General features: G+C 42.6%; 1 protein-coding gene across 1 annotated transcript; it reads left to right on the forward strand.

The window, feature by feature from the left end:
• Positions 1-13,931: 13,931 nt before the first annotated feature.
• Positions 13,932-14,737, forward strand: LOC121020515 (tubulin beta-4B chain-like). Its single transcript, XM_040460572.1, has 2 exons — positions 13,932-14,241; positions 14,598-14,737. The coding sequence occupies exons 1-2, from the start codon at positions 13,947-13,949 to the stop codon at positions 14,714-14,716; spliced, it is 414 nt and encodes a 137-aa protein (XP_040316506.1). The 5' UTR covers positions 13,932-13,946; the 3' UTR covers positions 14,717-14,737.
• The last annotated feature ends 8,025 nt before the right edge of the window (positions 14,738-22,762 follow it).

A 22,762-nucleotide genomic window follows, 5' to 3' on the forward strand; every position in this document is an offset into this window, starting at 1 on the left:
ATGACAGGCAAGTAATTTTCCGTGTTGTGCAATTTTCTTATATATATTAAACAGCTTTGGTTTGCTTGCCTGCAAGGGTAATATCCATCTATAAATTACTTTGATTAAAAACAAACTGGGGGGCGCCTGGGCGGCTCAGTAGGTTAAGCATCCAACTCTTGACATTGGCTCAGGTCATCATCTCAGTTTCGTGAGTTTGAGCCTCACATCTGACCCTGCACTGACAGTGCAGATCCTGCTTGATATTCTCCCTCTCTCTCTCTGCCCCTCCCCTGCTTGCACGCTCTCTTTCTCAAAAATAAATAATATATAAAACAACTTTTTTAAAAAATGGTACACAGGATAAAGAAGATTCCCTGAAATCCCACTTCTCTAACATAGCAGTTATTTGCTTTTTTAATATTAGCTTTAATCATTGTTTAACTACACAGATATTTTACATATTTATCATGCTGTGTCATTAAGCATTGGTTATCAGTCTGCTATATTTAGCCTACAAACATGATAAAACATAAGAACAATTGTATTATGGATTTTCACAGTCCTTGGCTGTTGTGAAATTCAAATATCATCACCTCTCTTTATTCTACATTTTAAATTAATTTATTTATTTACTCATTTATTCAAGAAATATAGGGGTGCCTAGGTGGCTTATCTGGTTAAGTGTCCAACTTCTGCTCAGGTCATGATCTCACGGTTCACAGGTGTAAGTCCCACATCAGAGCTTGGGGACTCTTTGGATTCTGTGTCTTCCTCTCTCTCTGCTCTTCTCCTGCTCATGCTCTCTCTCTCTCTCTCTCTCTCAAAATAATGATAAATGAACATTTTTAAAAAATATTTATGGTGCTAGGCAATGCAGGTACAAATATAAATAAGAGAGACATTGTTCCTGCTCTTAAGGATATTACAGTCTAGGAAGGGAGATAGATATCATCATGTGATTTTCATGCATTTACCCATTTGAGCCTTGCATTCATGTTATATTTGCACAAGCATCAAAATAGGAATGCCCATTTTTTTTAAATGATGTCACTAATTATGAACAAGTGGACTGATATGTGGCAGCTCTGTGTGTTTTGGTTGATCGAGTTATTTCCTCAGGACTATAAAAGCAGAACCATGGCAGGGATCTGGAAGACTTTCTGTCCACTTTTGTGGTTTAATCTCCAGACAGCACTCCCTTCTACTTCCTGCCACAGGATGGGTAGTCAGATAAAACGTTCTTCTGAATGAGAAAAACAATTAAGCATTGAAAATGTGAGAACAAGAAAACACCAGATAAAAATAGAACTCACCAGTCTGCTTTATGAAACACATTTTTAACTGGTGGATTTAAAGGTAACAGTTTTAGCTTATTCTATCCTTTGTGGACTACACCGCATCTATAAAGAGGAAGTCAGCAAAACGTTAACTAACGGTACCACCTGGTATTAAAAAAAAAAAACGGTTTTATGTTTCAGGCCTAGAACTAATCATTAACCCTTTAAAAAAAAACTTTTAAAAAATTTGTTTAAGAAATATCACTTAAAACTACCAAGTTGAAAGAATAGCACAGTCAACTCTTGTATACCCTTCTTCTAATTTCAACAGTTTTTCATGTTTTGCCCATTTTCTGGCATTTGCTTGTGTATAGATATACATTTATATATATATTTTTCTGAATTATTTGAAAGTAGATTATAGACATCATAACAATTCACCCTTAAAAGTTTCAGTGTACCCCTCCTAAGGACAAAGACCTTCTCTCTTTTTTTTTAAATAATTTTTTTTTAAAGTTTATTTTTTGAGAGAGAGAGAGAGCAGGGGAGGGGCAGAGAGAGAGAGGGAGACACAGAATCTGAAGCAGGCAGCACAGAGCCCAATGCGGGGTTTGAACTCATGAACTGTGAGGTCATGACCTGGGCCTAAGTCGGACGCTCAATCAACTGAGCCACTCAGGCACCCCAAAAACATTCTCTTATATAACTACAAGGCCATTACTACCACCAAGAAACTTATCATTAATTCATTAGTGTCACCTAATATCCAAATGCCAGCCACAACATCCCAGGATCGTGAGTTGGCTCAGCCCATCTTCCTGCAGGCCTTGCTGCCTGGGCACTGAGCCTTGTCCCAGCCCTGTCCCCTGCCTGTCCAAAACTAAAAGTCTGACTTGGAGCAGAGACTATGTTGGACTGCCCAGAGCCTATGTCAGTCACCTCCATCCACCAGCACAGACCTCTGGATGCTGATGCCTTCCCACACCCCTATAATTGAGCTCACTGTTCCCTATCCCTGTGGGCTAGACCTGCAGCCAGGCTGATGCCTCTTGACCTTGACCTGTGGCCATTCAGTAGCTGTCCATTGATATTTCAAATGGCAAGGAAGATGTTAATCATATGTAATAGGACTGGCCATAGACATTTCCAACTTGTTCTTGAGCACAACGCTACTAAAACAAAATGGCTTTTAGCAGCAACACCCATGACTTAAATTTCATTAGTATTTATGTCAAGAGAGTTGCTCATAAAAGCAAGGTGCGTTTCATCTTCTTAGTGAAAGGAATGCCTTGGACCGATGAAAACCAAATTGTTGACGGTGGTGCTATTTATGAGGCTCTCATTCCCCTTGCTTATTTAATCTCTCAGCCTAAGCCTGTCTCTTGTAGCAGGGCAGGGAGAAAAAAACTCTTCAAGTCCCAGTGGCCATCTGCAATGACCGTGACAAGACTGAACACAATTAGCAAAGATTCCGTGCGAGGATGAATGGGTCAGGTGACACACACATTTGCCAGCCCTGGCTCTTGTCCTGGTCACTTGCAGGTCCAGAGAACAGGGAGGACTCTGCAGAGCTCTTTGCCCATGGCAGAGAGATGCAGGCATTTCTCAAGGGCATGGGGTTATTTGAATAAGGAGTACTCCCTACTCCTGCCCACTAGGAAGGGGAACTTGCTGGAGGGACAAAAAGCCCAAGAGAAAAGGAAAAAGCCTAGGAGTGAATAAAAATAGAAACAGGCTCAATGCTCTGGCAGGCAAGATTCTCAGTGAATCTGGTCCTTCAGTGAGTAGAAATATCTCATTGAAGTGTAATCCCATGGGCAGGCTTTTGGGCTTTCTGTTTTCGCCACATTAACACCCTGACAAAGGGCTGCAGCATTGTTGATGCAGGAAGTGAAGGGAAGAGTAGATGGCTCCCTCCCCCCCTTTTTCCCTTTCATGCAGACAGTCCTGGAGGCTGTGTAGTGGTTACCTAGGCAACTGTGGATGTGAAACTCCAGAAAATGTGCTGTCAGGCGGCAGGAGATGCAACTGCTGAATTTTCTACTGGCATGACACGATGCCAGGCCATTTTCTTAACCCCTCTGAACAGTTTCATCCTGCACCAGGAGGAGATCATCTCTACCTCATGTGTGCATGTGCGTGTGTGTGTGTGTGTGTGTGTGTGTGTAAGTGCCTGAACTGACACTAGAACACAGAAGGAGCTCAGCGTGGATCTCCCTTCTTTCCCACTCACCTCACAAACATGTTGCACTGAATAGGCACCACTGAATAAATGGGATAGAGATCTGATATAGAAACAGTTTTGGTAACGAACGAGACATTAATTCAGTTTCTATAACTGGAATGATACTTAACACTTGATAAGAAAGTTTAGTTTTGGTGTTAGGTGGTAAATCTTTTGTAAATTGAAAGATCATTTGAAATGCAAATACTTCTAGTTTATTGCCTTTATTAATTTGAAAGTTTGAAAACGTAATGTTTTAGATGCTCCTTAAGCCAATACAGCTGCAATTAGTAGGGGTTTGATGAGCCTCATAAATAGCACTCCCCTTTTTTTGCTCTGCATGAATTCAGACCAAATGAGAGACGGCTGGAGGAGTTGGACATAATATCAATGGCGAAATGGCAGCATTATTACCGATAAAACCCATAGTACTGACCAAGCAACAACAATGGGCCTTTTGATGCTGCTCCTTAGAATTGGAAAGACTTCACATTCCCACCCCAGGCCGTGGCCCCTCCCCGTGTTAGCACCCAGGCCAGGGATGGGCCTCCTCGCCTCCTGGTGCAGGCCGCCCACAGCACCCTCTCCCGGCAGGCAGACCACCATCCAAGCAACTCAGTGTAATTAGAGGTTGCGGACCATGTGGGCCTTAAGGACTTCAAAGGAGTTAAAACTAGATGTTTCCAGTTGAATTAAGGAAACGAATTCCCCCTTCAGGACTCCGAGGCTCCTGGAAGTTGGTCACCAGTGGAAACTTAGCTGAGCCCCTGTCTTCAAGTGCCTTCAGCTAGAAAGCTGCCTCACCCACACGCATGGTCCCTTCCTCAGGGACATGTTGCATGTTGAAGAGGGCATGAAGGTTTAGCCCCCTTGCCTCAATTTGGGACATCCCTGAAGGATCATCTCCAGGGCATCCCCTGGGACTCCAATATGCTTCTTGGACAAATCTCTCCAAGTCTGTTTCCCGAGGGACCGTTGGGAGACAAGTAATTTTCAAGTAACTGGATCATGTATCCAGATTGTAAGGAGGTGATAGACTCTACCATACAGAATTATATCTGGAAACTCACATTCTTCTGTCATTTTCTTCATATATTTATACAATCATATTTCTCCCCATTTTTTTTTCTTCAGTTGCTTCTCTGTGGAGTTGCTATTCATCTGATGTTGGGCCTCTGGCTGGCCCTCTAATTTTTTTCAGCAAATTCTCTCCTATTTTCCATACCCCTGCCCCTTTTAGATTTGCTTCACTTATATCTTCCAGGGTCTCAACTGAGTTTTCAATTATGTTCTTATATTTTCTAATTTTTAAGAATTTTTCTCAATTCTTTAATTTTACCTTATATGTGTTCTATTCTTATTTCATGGATACACTATATCATCCCTTCTCTGAGGAGATTCATGAAACTTTTAAAAGATGTTTTCTTTTCCCTTCGTAATTTTCTCCATGTTTCTTTCTTTCTTTTTAATCCTTGTTTACTTGTTTGAGCCTCTGTCTTTCATGATAGAAGCTTTTTATAAGTATCTGGTAATCTTTAGTTGTATGCTCATTTTTTAAAAGTTTATTTAATTTTTTTTTTCATAGACAGAGAGCACAAGCAGGGGAGGGGCAGAGAGAGAGAGAGAGAGAGAGAGAGAGAATCACAAGCAGGCTCCTCACTGTCAACACAGAGCCCAACATGAGGCTTAAGCTCATGAACAGTGAGATCATGACCTGAGCTGAAATCAAGAATTGTATGCTTAACTGACTGAGCTACCCAGGCCCCCTGTGCGCTCATTTTTAAGACAGAGTCACTAAGAAGCTAATCGGGACCTCCGAGCCCATGCGTAGAGTGTTTTGAGCATAAGATTCATTAGGTGAATTATGGGTGATCTGTCCTATTGTTTGCTTGGAGAACTGTCAGTGGCAGTGTACAAATTGGACAATAGCTGAATATTTGCTCTTTGATGGTGAAATTTTGTGTGTCAACTTAGCTGAACTATGGAACCCAGCTGTTCAGGCAAACAATAGTCGAGATGTTGCTGTGAAGGTATTTTGTAGACATGATTCACATTTCAACCAATTTACCGTTTTATTAACAGATTACCCTTTATAATATGGATGAGCCTCATCCAATGGTTGAAGTCCTTAAGAACAAAAACTGAGGTTTCCCAGACATGAATCCCTTCCAGACTGTCACATAGAAACCCTGCCTGAGTTTCCAGCATGTGGGCCAGCCCTGCAGATTTCAGGCTTTCTTGGTTCTGTTTCTAGAGAACCTGACTGATACACACTCCTTTACCATATGATTTTGCTACTCCACCAATCAAGAAGTGGAGTCTATTTCTCCACCTCTTGAATCTGGATTTGGCCGCATGATTTGCTTTTGCCAACGGGACATTAACAAGTGTGATACAAGGAAGGGTAGGAAAAAGACTTGTGGATTGGGGCTTGCCCTCTCCTGCCACTGGGGACCATTTTGCCACCACATAAACAAGCAGGATCAACCTGATGGATGATGAAAGACACATGGTTTTTCCAGCTGACATCAAGCCAACTGCCAAACATGACAGTGAGTCCCTCACTAGACCAACAAGTCTGCCAGCCAATAGACATGTGAGTGAAGCTACCCTAGAACATCAAGCCCTAAATGAACTGGCCCATAACAAAACCACTCAGCCAACCCTCAAGCCTATAATTAGTAGTAAATATTTTGTCCTAACCCACGAAATTTGGTGGTGGATCTTTATGCAGCAAAAGATAGCATATATAATCATTATTATTATGTCTTTCTTCTTAAAATGATCATATGGCTCAGATTGTCCCCACCAATACCCTGCTTCTTCTGCATGGCTGCCAGCATTGCAACTGATGAGTAGAAGGCTGGAGTTTTGAGCATTCATAATGTAAATATTCATTTAGTCCCCTGAATAAAGTATGGCCAACTATGAAGTTTTAGAGGACATAAGGTGTTCACACAGGAGACTACCCTCACTTCTAACAACAAGTGCCAGTTCAAGGGGCCCCCAGAAACACACTCAGTTTTAGTAATTTGCCAGAAGGATTCACAGAACTCACTGAAAGCTGTTATGTTCATGGTTATGGTTTGTTATGGAGAAAGCATATAGGTTAAAATCAGCCTAGACAGTTTAAGTGTCTGCCTTTGGCTCAGGTCATGATCTCATGGTTTGTGGTTTCGAGCCCTACATTAAGCTATCAGGCTCTGTGCTGACAGCTCAGAGCCTGGAGCCTGCTTCAGATTCTGTGTCTCCTTCTGTCTCTGTCCCTCCCCGACTCACGCTCTGTCCGTCTCTCTCTCAAAAATAAATAAACATTAAAAAATATATTTTTTTTAAATCAGCCAAGACAGGAGACACTTGGAGAAGAGTCCTAAAGGGTCCAAATGTAGAGATTCCAGTCATCTTGTCCCCATGGAATCAAGGACAATGTTAATCCCTAGGATATGTGTATGAAACACACACAACCAAGGAAGTTCACCTGAGCCTGTGGGGTCCAGAATTTTTATTGGGGCTTTTATCTCCTGCCATCAGGGACACATACTCCTCACATGGCCAACATTTAGTCTCCAGCCCCTTCTGATACCTTCAGTCTCTAGTTCCTGGGAGATCTAAACTAGTACCAAAGCCCTTATCATAAAGCACATTGACAGACTGTCTGGTGGCTAAAGCCCTCAAGCAAATAAAAACACTCCTATTAGACATTCCAGGGCCCTAGAAATCACTTCCCAGGAGCCAAGAGCAAAGGACAGACCTCCCTTTGGATAAGAATAAGTTTTCACTATACAGGTCACCCCCAAGCTTTTGGCCAAGACTCTGTTACAGCAAAACAATTACCTTTGTCTGGGCATCTATAATTAATATAGTATTTACTACACAAAGCAATAGTAACTCACCCTATAAAGCCATGACATACATGTTCATATTATTGTACTGGGTTGATTACTCTTTTCCCTTCTCAATGTATGCTATTTGTACTTTATGATAATCTTGTACAGAACTGATTAGCACAAAAATTAGGTGATGGTTAGTTAAATCCAGTTGTTCCTCAAGCCAGTCATTTTATAAATCCTGATGAGGCCTTAATTCAATTTCTTAATATATTTGATTATCAATATCAGTATTACCATAAGACCTGTGTACTTAAGGTGGTTAACTCTGATCAACAAGGCCAGTGTTATACCATATCACCATATCAGGTTGCACAGCAACCTGAAAAATAAGAGTCAAAAGATCTGCCATATTACCAGAGACCCACTGAGTCATTATCAATTAGTCCAGTCCATCATTGAATCTTATGATTTCTCTCTGAGTCATGTCACTCAGTTTGTAGGCTTCCATTTGACTGTGTCAAGGTTCCAAAGGCAAGAGTAGTCCACCAAAGTGTATGGCTCCACCCTTTCAGGCATCTGGTGTAATTGGGCTAAGAGACAATACCATCTCTTGTCTGAGTCTCTCTCAAGGCCCCAATATAATAGTGCATTTCCTTCATTGTGTAAACCATTTATTCATTCCTTCTATCCTCACCTTTTATCCTCACCATTCCTCCTTCTCCACATTTACCATTTTAATTTTACCAAGCATTTCCACCTTCTTTTTTGGAAAGGATGTTATGTTTGGCTACTGTATTGGTCTAGATTGCCAGCAGCAATAGTAGTCTAGCAAGTACCTCTCCCTCAATCCTCTCTCATTCATGTAAGATAGGGTTACATGTGTACAGAAATAGTGGACTTTCTTGACCTCTAGATAGTGTAGCTGCATTCACTGTTAACCTCAGTATTGCAAGATGAGATAAAGGCACCACCCACTCCATCAGACCCTTAGTAATTCTGACATAAGATTCAAAATTATGGTGACAGTTTCTTGCTTAGGGATCATCCCTCCTACTGGCACCTGTGGTTGCTGCTCTGTTCCCAGTACCACTGTATTAGGTAGGAAAAAAGAAAGTTGAGGTTATATGGGGAAGAATTGTAGAGTAATAGCATCCCCTCCTATCTCATTCCCCAGATCTCATAGAAAAATGGAGAAATCTACCTGATGGGTACACTTCATTGGCCCTCTTTATGTTGAGTGTGAGCACATACTCATGAAGGCATGTAAGCCAGCCCTTCATGCCTTAATCATTGACTGTTCTAGTTATCTATCAAACTATCAGGATCAAAGTATGTTTCTTGAGCTGAAGACATGTGACTTGATGGCACAACTTGGTACAATATCTTCTAGTTCAGTCCTTTCATAGTATTTTGAACATTCACCTCTATCACTAGGTATGCAAAACTCAATCCAGAGCAAGTGTCTACTATGGCAGGAACCTAGTTGTAATCTCTAGGAGCATCAGCTCGATTTGACAGCTATGTGCATGGCCTTCCCCTTGGAGACTGCCCCAGAGCCATCTGCAGCCTCTCTCTTTCTTGTGGGCAGACTGTACAGTTGGTATTTTGTGCTTCATAGGGTGCAAGAGGAATATGTCTAAATTTAGCCAATCTCTGAATTGCTATAGGACAACACAGGAGGCCACCTCAAGTGAGTGCACAAGGATTGCCACTGGCCAATTACAGCTACTTCCTGATACCAGGAGGAGGTTCTTCTCATAGGCATTGACATGTCCTACTTTAATGTACCTCTTGTTGTGCCTGGGTGTCTCAGTTGGTTAAGTGTCTGACTCTTGATCTCAGCTCAGGTCTTGATTTCAGGGTCATGAGCTCAAGCCCTGCACTGGGCTCCACACTAGGCATGAAGGCTACTTAAACAACAAAATTAATAATAATTATTATTATTACTATAATAATTATAATAATTATAATAAAATCATAATAAATAATAAATAAATAATAATAAAGTTTTAAAATAATAAAAATTCCCATAATGATTTTCATAAGGCTGTACCCCATATGGATATCCCTTTAATAGGCCAGCTTTCCATTGTCTATCTGCCTGACCCCACAGCCCGGCCATTGGCCACCACCATGAGTCAGTAAAAACCCAAACACAGAGGCAAATAGCAGGCATTCCAGCCCACTGAGCTGAATTATTTTTATTTTCTTCAATAAGAATGGCTTGGAACTGTTCACTTTGGAATTCTTACCCATAAACCAAGAGGCTTTTTGTTGGTCAATAGAGAGTGGTCAATGTCTACTCAAGTAGACATAGGGGCTAGCAGCGCCTCAGGTGGTTCCAAAGTCAGATCCAGAGAAAAAGGAGCTCCCTGCTCAGGAATATATCTCCTTGTTTTCCCTTAGCACCATTTCCTATATAAATAATTTCTTTTTTATTATGGAACTCTTCTGAGCACTCCCCTCCCCATTATAATATTTTTAGGACATTATCCAAGACATTATAGGTATTTCAATATTATTCTATGTCTTTCAGTCATAGGAACAATTTCAACCCATGTCAAATAGCAAGCTAGTAATTGTCTTTCAAATGGGAATGTTCTGGAATTTTCAAATGGAAATCCCAGTGGTCATTGCTGGGTAGCACTCGCAGGCTTTTGCCATTAGCTCCAGTCTGCACCCAACATAGGGTTATTGTACAGATAATCTGTCTGTACCAGCACCCCAGTCGAATTAACAATCTGTGTGGGCTCAGGCAATGTTTTTGACTCCCATTTAGCTGTCTAATTAATAATGGCTGAAAGGAGGCTTTACATGACTTCTGTATGATGATACTAGGTAGGAGAAGCATGCCTCAATTAGACACAATATTCACCCCCATAATATATTCAGGTAACAGAGACACAACCACTTCTCATAGTCTGTTCAAACATTTCATCCAACTTTTCACCTGAATCCCACTATTTCATTCTCATCCACCCAATCTAACTGTAGCCACTGTCAGAACTTTACTTTCAAGCATTGGCATCATGGCGCACAGGGCTCCCATGTCAAGGAGTCCCAGAAACATCATTCTTAGACTCCTCAGCTATTTTACCCACTCATGTGCACAAACCCTTGGGCCCTTTGGCCAATCATTAACTTGATTAGGTTGTGGAACCATCACCTCAAGCAATTCTAGGGAGGTTTTCTCATTTTCATCTTTGCCATCCAACTTTTGAAATTCTTTCAAACTAGGGTGAATAAAGCAGATTTGTGTAAGGCCTTTCAGTGTGGGGTCCTTCAGTGGCTCTCATCAGTCTGTCCAGTTTCTGAGATTGCTGCAGTAAGACCTTTATTTTGGTCCCTTCTTTGTCTGCTTTATTTATCCAGTAACTGTTTAAAGGTTTCTATCTTCCTGGGATGGGTCTCTAGACTCTCCCTTTTGTCTTTTCCCCCCCATTATCTTGCAAATCTTAACTATCTGTGGCTTCAGTTTAACTATTTCCTTTGGTGACAGACAGAACAGACTGATTCCAAAGTTTGGCTCAGCCTCAAGATCCATCCCAACACTCTACCTTTCATTTTGGTTACTACAGATAACAACAACCAAGGGAGTGATATTTGCTTGTTTCTTGTTACTTTGCACTTCCTTATGCATCCAGTGAGACAACTCCTCCAGGAGCTGGGGCCAAATTTCTAAATTCTTTTGGTAACTTTTACCTCCAGTAACAAATTGTGGCACAGCTCCAGTTCTGTATCCTAGGTGACCCTGTGGCCACCCAGGAATCAAAGCCTCACCACCCCCCACCCATTCATTCTTCTTTCTTGAACAATGTTTCCATGAGTCAGGGTCAGGCTAGTGAATCCCACTTCTGACACAAACAGGGAAGCATTTGGGCCAACGTGAAGTCAGAGGGAACAGTCTCCAAAAACATCCTTCCTTCTGACACAAGCTGCAAGGTCAACAGTCTCCAAGATTACCCTTAGGTTTGATTATTCACTAGGAGGACTCACAGAATTCACTGAAACCTGTTATACGCACAGTTAGAGATTTGTTTTTAAAGGGAAAGTCTATAAAAGATACAGATTAAAATTAAGCAAGAGAAGAGCACAAAGGGAAGAGTCCAGAGGAGAACTATACACAGAGTTACTGTTGTCCTTCTATGGAATGAGGACATGTCATTCCCACTGCATTGATGTGCAACAATATGCAAGGGGTACTTCCCACTAGAGAAGTTCACCTGAGCCTCAGTATTCAGAGTTTTTATTGTGCCTCATGTGCATGTGGATGTCCCAGCCCACACATCCAAACCCCATCATCCCCTTTTTACATGCAGTCTCCCCTTGGTCCTAGGGGTACACACTGAAGGCATGGCCTGCCCTCAGGGAGACAAAGGGAGAGAGACTTATACATGTACTACAAGTGGGCTCAGAGCAATTTGGGCAAGAATTTCAGACATTCTGGGATTTGGGACATGATCCAAAAGAGGGGTACAAGCTTTGGGTGGATATGAACTCTTGGTTCTACAAGTGTCTCCTATGGGGAGGTGCATGGCAGAAAGGAAGAAAGGAAGAATGAAAGAAAGAAAGAAAGAAAGAAAGAAAGAATTAAAAAGAGAAAGAAAGAAAGAAAGAAAGAAAGAAAGAAAGAAAGAAAGAGAAAGGAAGAAAGGGAAAGGAAGAAAGAAGGGAGGGAGGAAGGAAGAAAAGAATGCCCATAATTGGAATAGATCCTGTTATTGAGCTAATCTTATTAACCCACATCAAATCTTTAGCTAGACTGCATGCTTTCATCACCATAAAATTTTGATTTCAGTTCTTGAGGCACTAATTGATCAAAAAGGCTTACAAAAGCATGTTATATCTATGAGCCTAGATGTGGAATCCCAGTCCCAGACAAAGAGGCTTTACCTTCCTTCCTTGCCAGGTTATGAAGAAGCCTTAGAACAAGAGTCTAGGGGATTGAAGGACTCTCAGAAGGCTTGACTGTCACAGCAGATCACACAGGGAAGATTTTTGCACCTGGAGCTGCAGCTGTGTGGGCCAATGACAAGTGTGCCAGAACTCCTACATGTTCCATGTTCTGCTTCAGGAAATGACCAGAACTATGGACAATCTTACCAAAGACGCCAACATCATCACCAGAGAACCAGGGGAAACTCCAGTGAATAGTCCTTAACAATTGTCTGGCATTGGACAGGATTCTGGCTTGCCAAAAGGGTGCCTGGGCAGTGGTCAGAAGTACTACTGGGCATGTATTCCCATAACGTCTATGCCACCACCAGAAATATTCACTGCACACCCAGAAATCCACCAAATTGCCACTGTCATCTTCCTTCTGCCATTAAGTATGCTTCAAGTCCAACATCTCAGAGCCTTCTTAGCTAACTCCCTTCAAATTTCAAATTGTGGTTGTACTCCCTAACTTAATCCTTAATAATTATTCTTTTAGTGTATTCCAAAGTATACCTCTGTGACACCCCTGATCTCAAAGACCCTCTGACACCTGTCAGTCTTAGGACATGCCCAGCAGATGATAACAACTAGTCTTTCTGAGCCAACAAGAACATGGAAGCCAGCCCACCTCTGACAACCAACTGAACCAACACCAACCTCACAATGACTGTTATTCCATCCCGCAGAGCAGATTGTATGCATGAATAAAAGGAGTAATGACCAAGTGTTCACAATTTTCCACTTCTTACCCTCTACTTTACTTCACCCAAACTTATGTAGGCTTTCCCCTACCTACAACCCATAAATTTGGCTTGCGCCAAGTTTAAACAAGCACACTGGTGAACACCGACCTCCTGAACAGTTCAGTGTGAGAATCTGCTGACTTTGGAGAAAAATATTCCCCACTGCACAACCTGATTTTACACCTGCAGCCCCACCATCTTCCCTCCTCATCTACATAGTCCCTGCTGATCCTGCCCACCTCCCTCCTATAAAAGACAAGTCTGTTCTGATGGACATTGGATGCTTGCAACTTTCTGAGATCAGAATGTTAGATAATTTCCCTAATATGAGCACCATCTGGACATGATGATACATAATGTCAGAGTCTGACTTCCTGTCTGGAAGGCGGCAGGTGACCGTCCTGGGGCTGGGACTTCCCACCGCAGTGGGCGAGGCAGGAGCCAGCGTGGTGCAAGGGTGTGGGCGGGCGCCTGGACAAGGACGTGGTCTCTTTCAGAACCGCCATATTGCCCACCCCAACCTCCCCGCCCCCTTTCCTGCTGCAAATTCACAATGGAGCCTGTGCCCTCAGCGTGCCCTGCTCTGGCCCCTGTCCCCAATCGGGCTCCCAGATTCCTCCTGCCTGCCCTTCCCCAACCATCCCCTGCTGGGGGCAGGGGCGACAGGCCACAGGATGTCAGTGGTAGAAAACTGTGCTGCCTGGAGGGCTGGGTGGGGTTTGCGCCAGGAGACATTGATCCCTGGAGGCAGTCTCTCAGGGTGGGGTCCAAGTGGTCCTTGGTCCTGGGTGGCAGGACCCGTCCTTCAGCTGGGATGCTGTGACATTCAGCCCTGCCTGGGGGTGATGGCCTCCCCAGCATCCATAGCTTTCCCTAGAAGGGGATCTGCTGGGCTCACCCTCCTGGTTCAGTGCCCTTCCCAGCTTTGCAGTCTGTCGCCATAATATGGCCGATGCTCTGCAGATTTCCAAGCCCCTCTGCAGCAGCTGCTGGAGGAACAGGGGCTTGGGCCTATAGGACTCCTCCACTGTCTGACCACAATGGCCACTGTTCCAAGGACATGACAGGGAGAAAAGGGCCATCCTTCTTGATATTTAGGATGCTAGGCCGTCATGTGTTTTTTTTTTTTTCTCCCCAGTTTTGGGAGGTCATCAGTGATGAGCATGGGATCGACCCCACTGGCAGTTACCATGGAGACAGTGACTTGCAGCTGGAGAGAATCAATGTGTACTACAACGAAGCTGCTGGTGATTATTACAGTGTTTTTTGTTTGGTTTTGTTTTTTTTGCCCAGTCAACCTTGCTTTGCATACCGTGGCAGACGGAATGTGCTAGGAACATACAAATGCCAAAGACATGCTTCTTGCATTCATTTTAAATGTCAACTGGCAAAAATACACTTTATAGTTCCTTACGACTCCTGCATGTTTGCCATGACTAAGCATGCCATCATCTCTTTTAAAGCAGAAAAGCACCTCTGCTCACTTTTGCCTCAGATGCTAGAATTTTCTCTAATGATTCTGCCATGAAAGGGACATAGAGCACAGTCTTGCCTGTGATTCCCTTGCCCACTGCAGGTCTAAGTCTGGCTCTGTTCCCCACAGGTAACAAATACGTACCTCGGGCCATCCTGGTGGATCTGGAGCCAGGCACCATGGACTCGGTCAGGTCTGGACCATTTGGCCAGATCTTCAGGCCAGACAACTTCGTGTTCGGTATGTAGTCCTGATCCATGGCAAATGGCTCAGTGAGTCTCCTTTCTCAACACTGTGGAAATCATCGTTCTTGGTGCTGAATGCTAAGGTGGAGATTGTGTGTCCATGGACAGCCTTGGGTCCTGGCCACTTCTCTGGCCCCTCTCTGGGCAGCTCAAAGAGCTGTCAGCCTGCAGAGGGCTTCTATGGTGCTCCTACTACAGAGCAGCCCGTGGCAGTAAAGAATACTGAGCAGTGATGAACCTTCCAACAGGAAGGTAACAGGCTGCCGGTAATGTCAGAGGGCCCGAGACAGCAGGTAACCACTTCAGGAAGCCAAAGGCCAAAGGCACAGGTTGTGACCAGAAGTGGAGACAGCAGCTTGGAGCCCATCTTCTTTTTGGATCATATTGTACCCTTGCCCTTGCTTGTTTATTGATTGTACCTACATTAAGTACATTAAATACTGAATGCAGACCTGTACAAACTGGTCATGAACATGGTGCCTTTATCAGCTCCTAATGGTGCCCAAGATCACCTGCAGACAAAATGTCCTTCCCTACAATCCAAATACTAACAGCAGAGGAACAGGAAGAGTGAGATCTTAGCAACTCCGCAAAGAACCAGGACAGCTTCATATGAGTCACCAGTATGATGAGGCTGCCCAGAAGCTGATGTGGTCCGAGCTGCATTCATAGCTCATAGTCAAGAACAATCGAACTAGTTCTGAACTCAAAATCCTGTTTCATGGGGCTGCAGGGAGGGAGTCCAGGAAGAAACTTGAAATGTTTAGCCAGTGAGGCAATACCTTAGGAGTATGAAAACTGCGGGTATCTGAAAAGTGTGGAGAAGATACACATCTTCAGCTGACGAACCAAACCTGAACCAATGGCTAAATGGTATGTACCAATAGATAGGAAGGAACTTTCTAAGGAACTTTGTAGCAGACACTGTTGGTACCAGGCCATGTTCCTGCGACCTTCATTCTTCCCAGAACCCCTACTGCATGTCCTGCCCACAATGCCCCTTTGGAAGGAGGACTGTTAAAGGACAGACTAGAGGCAAAATAGGCCAGCTTTCCTGGCTCTTGGTGTGACAATTCTGGTCCCTTACAGATCCCCCACTGTGGAGCCCTGTGCCCACCCCAGTAACCTGCTTGCAAATGCAGCTTGGGGACTTCCCTTTCCTGGTTCGGTTCCTCACTACCCTCTTGCTGCTTCCTGGAACCACCTCCCTAGTAAACTTCACTCCCTAGTAAACCTTGTCTCAGGTTGGCTTGTGGGGGACTGACCTAAGACACTCACCAAAGAGGAGATCCTGTCGTTTTTTATTGCTGTGGGATAGGTTACCACACAGTGGCTTAAAGCACCATAATCATCTTATAGTTTCTGGGGGCAAGAGTCATGGGTCTCTGCTCATGTCCTCAACTGACCATCCTGGGCAGCTCCATCTAGAGCCCATGGCCCTCTTCCATGGCCTTGGGTGATTGGCAAAAGTCAGTTCCTCGCACTCATAGGTCTGAGGTTCCTGTTTGCTTGCTGGCTGTTGATCAGAGGCCATTCTCTGATCCTAGAAGCTGCCTGATGTTGCCTGCCACCTGGACATCTCCACAACGTGGTAGCAGCTCCTTCAAGGCCAGCAGGAGAGTGTCTCTACTGCTTCAAAATTCTGATGTCTTCTTCTATTACCAGCTGGAAAAAATTCTTTGCTTTAAAGGAGTTCATGTGATTAGAGGAGGCCCACCCACATAATCTCCCTATTTTAAGGTCAGCTGACTGGAATCTTAATTATATGTGCAAAATCCCTTCACAGTAGTACCTAGATTAGTGTTTGAGTAACTGGGAAAAGGTCGTGTACACCCCAGGGCCAGGTGGCTCTCAGATCTGTGTTAGAATTCTGCCCTCTCCAAATGGACAGTTTGGGGAATGGAAAGCACATGGTCTTTGAAACGTCTGGTTCTGACATTTGAATCTATGTTCACAGAGTACATGATGTTTCTACTTACTAGTTGTATGGCCTTGGGCAAGTATTCATTCTCTCTGAGCCTTAGCTTCTTTTTCCAGAAAGTGATCTTAACAGTATGTACTTCAGAGGGTTATTGCAAGGATTAAATGAAATGACATATGTATAGTACTTGTCACACAATAGTGCAACAGTTGGTGCTGCAGTGAGCATCCTACTAAGGCAGGTAGGTGTTCAAGGACAGGCTATATGACTTCTTGCTAGGAATTCTGCAAAGAGGGGGCAGAGACCAAGATAGATTTATTTTGGAATTTCTTTTAATTTTAGAAAATATGATTTTCAGATCCCCTTTGGCCACAGAAGTCTATGGATCAATGTGAATGTTCTTGGAAAAGCTAATATACTTATCAAAATAAGACCTTAATTGACTGATATTAAATGTTTTTTTGGTACAGATTTTCATAAAGGGATAGAGCTTGTGTGCTCAAATTTCAGGAAGAGTAGCAAGAGGTGATAAAAAGAATTAAAAGGGAAATTTAACCACCCTTACAATTTTACTTAGGACTGGTCCCAATTCAGTAAGTTAAGTTTGCAACTACAGGTGGCTATAGTGGAAATTGCTAGCTTAGGCTGGGCTCTGAGTGGCAACATAAGATTTTTTGAGGCAGCCCTGCAGGGTTGAGGGCCCATTCTAACTTTCCTTCTACATGTACTTCCTGTTTTCCTTGTCTTGCTTTTCCATCACTTCCTTTCAACTCCAAATTAAGATTGGACAGCAGGTTCTGGTCCCAGCATCTCATCAGACTTGACAGTTCATTTATTGACTCAGCTCCTAATCTTGCTGGGCCTTTTCCCTCTCTTACTATTCCTGTACTCAGTGTATAGTGGGCTCTCCCCACTATGGAAAGCCTCAGCCTGTGCACTATGTTCAGCTTCATTTCTCCAATATCAGTATTGGCATCTCAACAGGATCCAAATGCCTCATTCATTGCAAAACTATCCAATCTTAAAAGTCATCTGTGAATCAACACAGTATTCCCTGAGTTAACAGAAATTTGACTCTGAAACACCCAGTACATAGTTATGTCTGGTTGCACATTGCTCCTCTATCCTAAAACTCACCCAAAGGCCTAACCCTCCCCTAGTCCCCCAACACACACAGAGCAACAAAGCTGTGCTTGGCCAGTGCACCCCCTGCTGGCCAGTGAGGGGAAATGACTGGTCCAAGACATCTCCTCCCCTTTCATTTTCACCAAGGTAGTTGTGCACACAATGTGCCCCTCCCTTTCCTCTTTCAACATTCTCAGCTCTTGTTAAATCTCTCTCAGAGGATGCCTTTCCCAACATATTTGTCCCCATACCTCCTTCTTTCTTCTGGTTATCAAAAGAATCTAATTATTTCATGTTTACACTAATTGTAATATTTTTATGTTATGATATAAAAGTTAAGTTACATTTGACTAATTGACTGCTATGTTTGGTAGGTATGCAATTAAACATTTATGAATATTACTATTGTAGTATTCTTTTTATATTTTGGAGTTTTCCTCCCCACCCCATCTCAAACATTTTCTTAGGTCTTGAAAACTAGTAAGTGCTATACTTATTGTGGTAAACTTGTAAAATGGGCAAAATTGGCTTACTGGTAATATTAAAAGAGTGGAAATAACAAATATTCCTCATAATTAAGAAAAACAAAAAACTATTGGTAGCATGTTACACAAGCATCAGACTATGAGTGTTCAACAAAATTTGGTATAGTTAAATAATAAATTTAACAACTTTCATCTACCACATATTTGAAATGCTGCCTATTACTATTTTTGTACTACATGACAATTAGGCATAAAGAATAACTGATTACAGGACTATACAGTGGCGAAGACAGTATAGTCCTGTAGCATGACAATAAATGGTATTGGGAAAATTGGTCAGCTACATGCAAAAGAATGAAACTGGACCATTTTCTTTCATACACAAAAATAAATTCAAAATGGATTAAAGACCTAAATGTGAGACCTGAAACCATAGAATTCCTAGAAGAGAGCACAGGCAGTAATTTCTCTGACATCAGCTGTAGCAACGTTTTTCTAGAACTGTCTCCTAAAGCAAGGGAAACAAAAGCAAAAATAAATTATTGGGACTTCATCAAAATGAAAAGCTTCTACACAGTGAAGGAAATATCAACTAAAAGACAACCTACTCAATGGCAGAAGATATTTGCAAATTATATATCTGATAAGGGGTTAATACCCACAATATATAAAGAACTTACACAACTCAACACCAAAAAAAAAAAAAAAACCCACAAACAAACAATCCAATTAAAATATGGACAGAAGACTTGAATAGACATTTTCCTAAAGAAGACATACAAATGGACAACAGGTACATGAAAAGATGAGCATCACTCATCATCAGGGAAATGCGAATCAAAACCACAATGAGATATCACCTTATACCTGTCAGAATGGCTAAAATCAACAAGATAAGAAATAATAAATGTTTGCAAATATGTGGAGAAAAAGGAACCCTTGTGCATTGTTGGTGGGAATGTAAATTGGTACAGCCACTGTGGAAAACAGTATGAAGGATACTCAAAAAATTAAAAATAGAAATACTGTATGATTCAATAATTCCACTACCAGGTATTTACTCAAAGAAAATGAAAATACTGATTCTAAAAGATATATGCACCCCTATGTTTATTGCAGTATTATTTACTATAGCCAAGATATGGAAGTAACCCCGTGTCCATCCATAGGTGAATGAATAAAGAAGGTGTGGTACACACACACACATACATGGACACACACACACACACACGAATATTATGCAGCCATAAAAAGGATGAGTTCATGTAATTTGTGACAATATGGATGGACCTAGACGGTATTGTGCTAAGTGAAATAAGTCAGACTAAAACGACAAATACCACATGATTTCACTCATATGGAGAATCTAAAAGACAAATGAAAAACGGAATCAGACCTATAAATACAGAGAACAAACTGATGGTTGTCAGAGGGTAGATGGGGAATGGGACATACAGGCTTCCAGTAAAAATAAAACAAAACAAAACTGATTACAAAAAAGTAGTAGTATTTCTACTCAGTCATAGCAAGTATTTCTGGGAATTAGTTGGGAAATCATGATGAGAGACAGTTTAGAGTTTTCTCTGAAGACTCCTGGCTGTATGATGGAGGAGGCCCCGCGCGACTATACTATTCTGTAACTTAAATGCGCTAGGTCCAATAAAGCTTTTAAAAAATGTACCTCAGGGGCGCCTGGGTGGCGCAGTCGGTTAAGCGTCCGACTTCAACCAGGTCACGATCTCACGGTCCGTGAGTTCGAGCCCCGCGTCCGGCTCTGGGCTGATGGCTCAGAGCCTGGAGCCTGTTTCCGATTCTGTGTCTCCCTCTCTCTCTGCCCCTCGCCTGTTCATGCTCTGTCTCTCTCTGTCCCAAAAATAAACGTTGAAAAAAAATTAAAAAAAAAATGTACCTCAATATTGTAATTAAAAACAAAAGGCACTTTGTATTTTGAGTGCATTCTCCCCCTAGGTGTTTTCTGAGTGGTGGCGGTTGCTTGCAAAGACCATTCTTTAGAAGTGTTTTATTTTATATATAAATATTTAATTTATTTATCTTTTTGAGAGAGAGTGGGGGAGGGGCAGAGAAAGGGAGAGAGAGAATCCCAAGCAGTCTCCATGCCCAGCACAGAGCCCTGTGTGGGATTCGATCTCATGACCCTGGGATCATACCCTGAGCCAAAATCAAGAGTCAGACGCTCAACCGGCTGAACCACCCAAGCACCCCCAAAGACCATTCTTGAGACAGCTGTACAGCCCGTGTTGGTGGTGGGCAGAGAGGGGGTGATTCCTACATTATGGGCTAAAACACTGGCAGTTTGCGTTGAGGCACTGAGAAGGCCTGGAACACCTTCCAGGATGGCAAAGCCCGGCCAGAGCTGCAGCCACTGGGCCAAGGACGCCAGGGCAACAGGTCCTGGCACTCCCCGCCTATGAGCTCTGGAAGCCTCTCCCTAGCACGCTTTCAGCAGAAGGTAGAATTATTAGGCTCTGCACAACTTAATGGCTTTCTCACCACAGGGAGGAAAATGCTGATGTCAACCTTTCCGTAATCACCATTTGCCTTGATGGTGAAACAGAACACAACTTGAGCCCTGGAGCTTCCAAGAAAATGACCAGCACCTTTTGTGCACCCGGCTTGGCCCCATGGGAGTCAGCATGGCTGGCCTCGCCCAGATTCTTTGCAACTCTGATTTTGGTGTGAAAAAAAGTCTGTATACAGAAAACAGGTGGCAAGGGAGCCAGAAAGTTGGAAATGATGAGAATAGGTTCTCTTGTGTTCCACGCCTCCTCTAGGAGCTGGTAGTGTCCTGTGGGGGTGCTCAGGCTCAGAGCTTCCTGCACGGTGTGGTAACACCCGTTGACCTGTAGGCCCTTGGGGTTTGGGAGGGGAAACAGCATTCAAATGGTGCCTCAGCTCACTGCTTGCCCAGTTCTTCTGTGTGTTTATTTCTGCAATAGTACTTTTCCTTGCTGTAATTCATCTCAGGGACTAATGGTCAAGATGATAACATGAAGGTGTGTACACAATATTATGAGGTACAAAAGAAGGAGCATCACAGAAAAAGTGACATTGGAGGTGAGCCTTGATTTATGGACAGGAGCTCCCTGGAAGGAAGGAAAGAGGGAAGGAAGGAAATAATACCAATTATAATAGCTAATATTTATATAACACTTACTATGGGGCAGGTGGTATTCTAATTGCTTTCACATATTAATTCATTTGGTCCTTGTAGCAACTCTAAGAAGTAGGTGCTATTATGATTACCACTTTACTGATGAAGCAATTGAAGCACAGAGAGGTTAAGTAACTTTCTCTCAGTCACACAGCTAATGAGTGTTAGAGTAAGGATTTGCACCCACTCCATCCAGGGCCTGTGCTCTTAATTCCATCCAGGCAATGTGGGAGTGGGCTGAATGGGGGAAATTCATTCCAGTCATGTGAACAGCCCTGGGTGTGTGAAGCAGAGTTTGGAGAATCTGGTATGTTCCAGATGCTCTAGATTATGGGGAAAATGGTAACAGTTGGGAGAAGGTTACATATGTTTGAGAATTTGTAAGACTGTGATTTAGGTCGTGGCATAAAAAAATATAGTATTTCTTCATTTCTAATGTCCAAGGTGAACGTAACTGAAATGATGTTAAAAAAGAACAAACAGAAACACCCAAATGACCAGGAAAAGGAAGAAGAAAAGCACATACAGAGAAGGGTAGAAAGACACTCAATGTTCTTTAGTATTTTCTAAAATTTCTAATTTCGTAGTCAGAAAGTATGAATATGTAAAATAAGTTTTCTTACCATAATAAAATATATGTGTGTATATAATGTATGTGTATATTATACACACACACACACACACACACACATACACACACACATATTTGTTGTTTTCTATTTTGAAAGGTCCAGATTGACAATTCTAGTAAAAGTAACACATACTGGGAATGAAACATTCTAGAAGGGGCTAAAAAACATTGCCATATATTTACTCCAAATTATTATTATCTGGTGCAAACATTTATAAACTATAACGTGGTGGAAATGACATTTTCAAAGTAAGTTAAATTGGGGCTCAGACTATTTATACTTTAAGCAGTCTTTTAATTTTTTATTTTTATTTATTTTATTTATTTTTATTTTACTAATTTTAAAAAATTTATTTATTTTGAGAGAGAGAGTGGCCAGGGGAGGGACGAGAGAGAGAGAGAGAGAGAGAATCCCAAGCAGGTTCCATGCTATCAGAGCAGTGCCTGACACGGGGCTCGAACTCACAAACCGTGAGATCATAACCTGAGAGGAAACCAAGAGTCAGACGCTTAACGGACTGAGACACCCAGGTGCCCCTATTTAGTTTTATTTTAGAGAGAGAGAGCACGAGCAGGGGAGAGGGGCAGGGGGAGAGAAAGAATCTTAAGTGGGCTCCACACTAGGTGCGGAGCTGGACCCCACAACCCTGGGATCATGTCCTGAGCTAAAATCAAGAGTAGGATAATCAACTGACACCTAGGTGGTCTTTATAAA

Source organism: Herpailurus yagouaroundi, unplaced genomic scaffold (genome assembly GCF_014898765.1).
Source record: "Herpailurus yagouaroundi ecotype Mexico unplaced genomic scaffold, PumYag 250, whole genome shotgun sequence".
Lineage (NCBI taxonomy): Eukaryota > Metazoa > Chordata > Mammalia > Carnivora > Felidae > Herpailurus > Herpailurus yagouaroundi.

Excerpts from the sequence above, each read along its gene's own strand:
- LOC121020515 (XM_040460572.1), top strand. The coding sequence starts at position 13,947 with ATGCTCTGCAGATTTCCAAGCCCCTCTGCAGCAGCTGCTGGAGGAACA. Across the intron at positions 14,242-14,597 it reads GTACTACAACGAAGCTGCTG|GTAACAAATACGTACCTCGG; the intron begins GTGATTATTACA and ends TGTTCCCCACAG.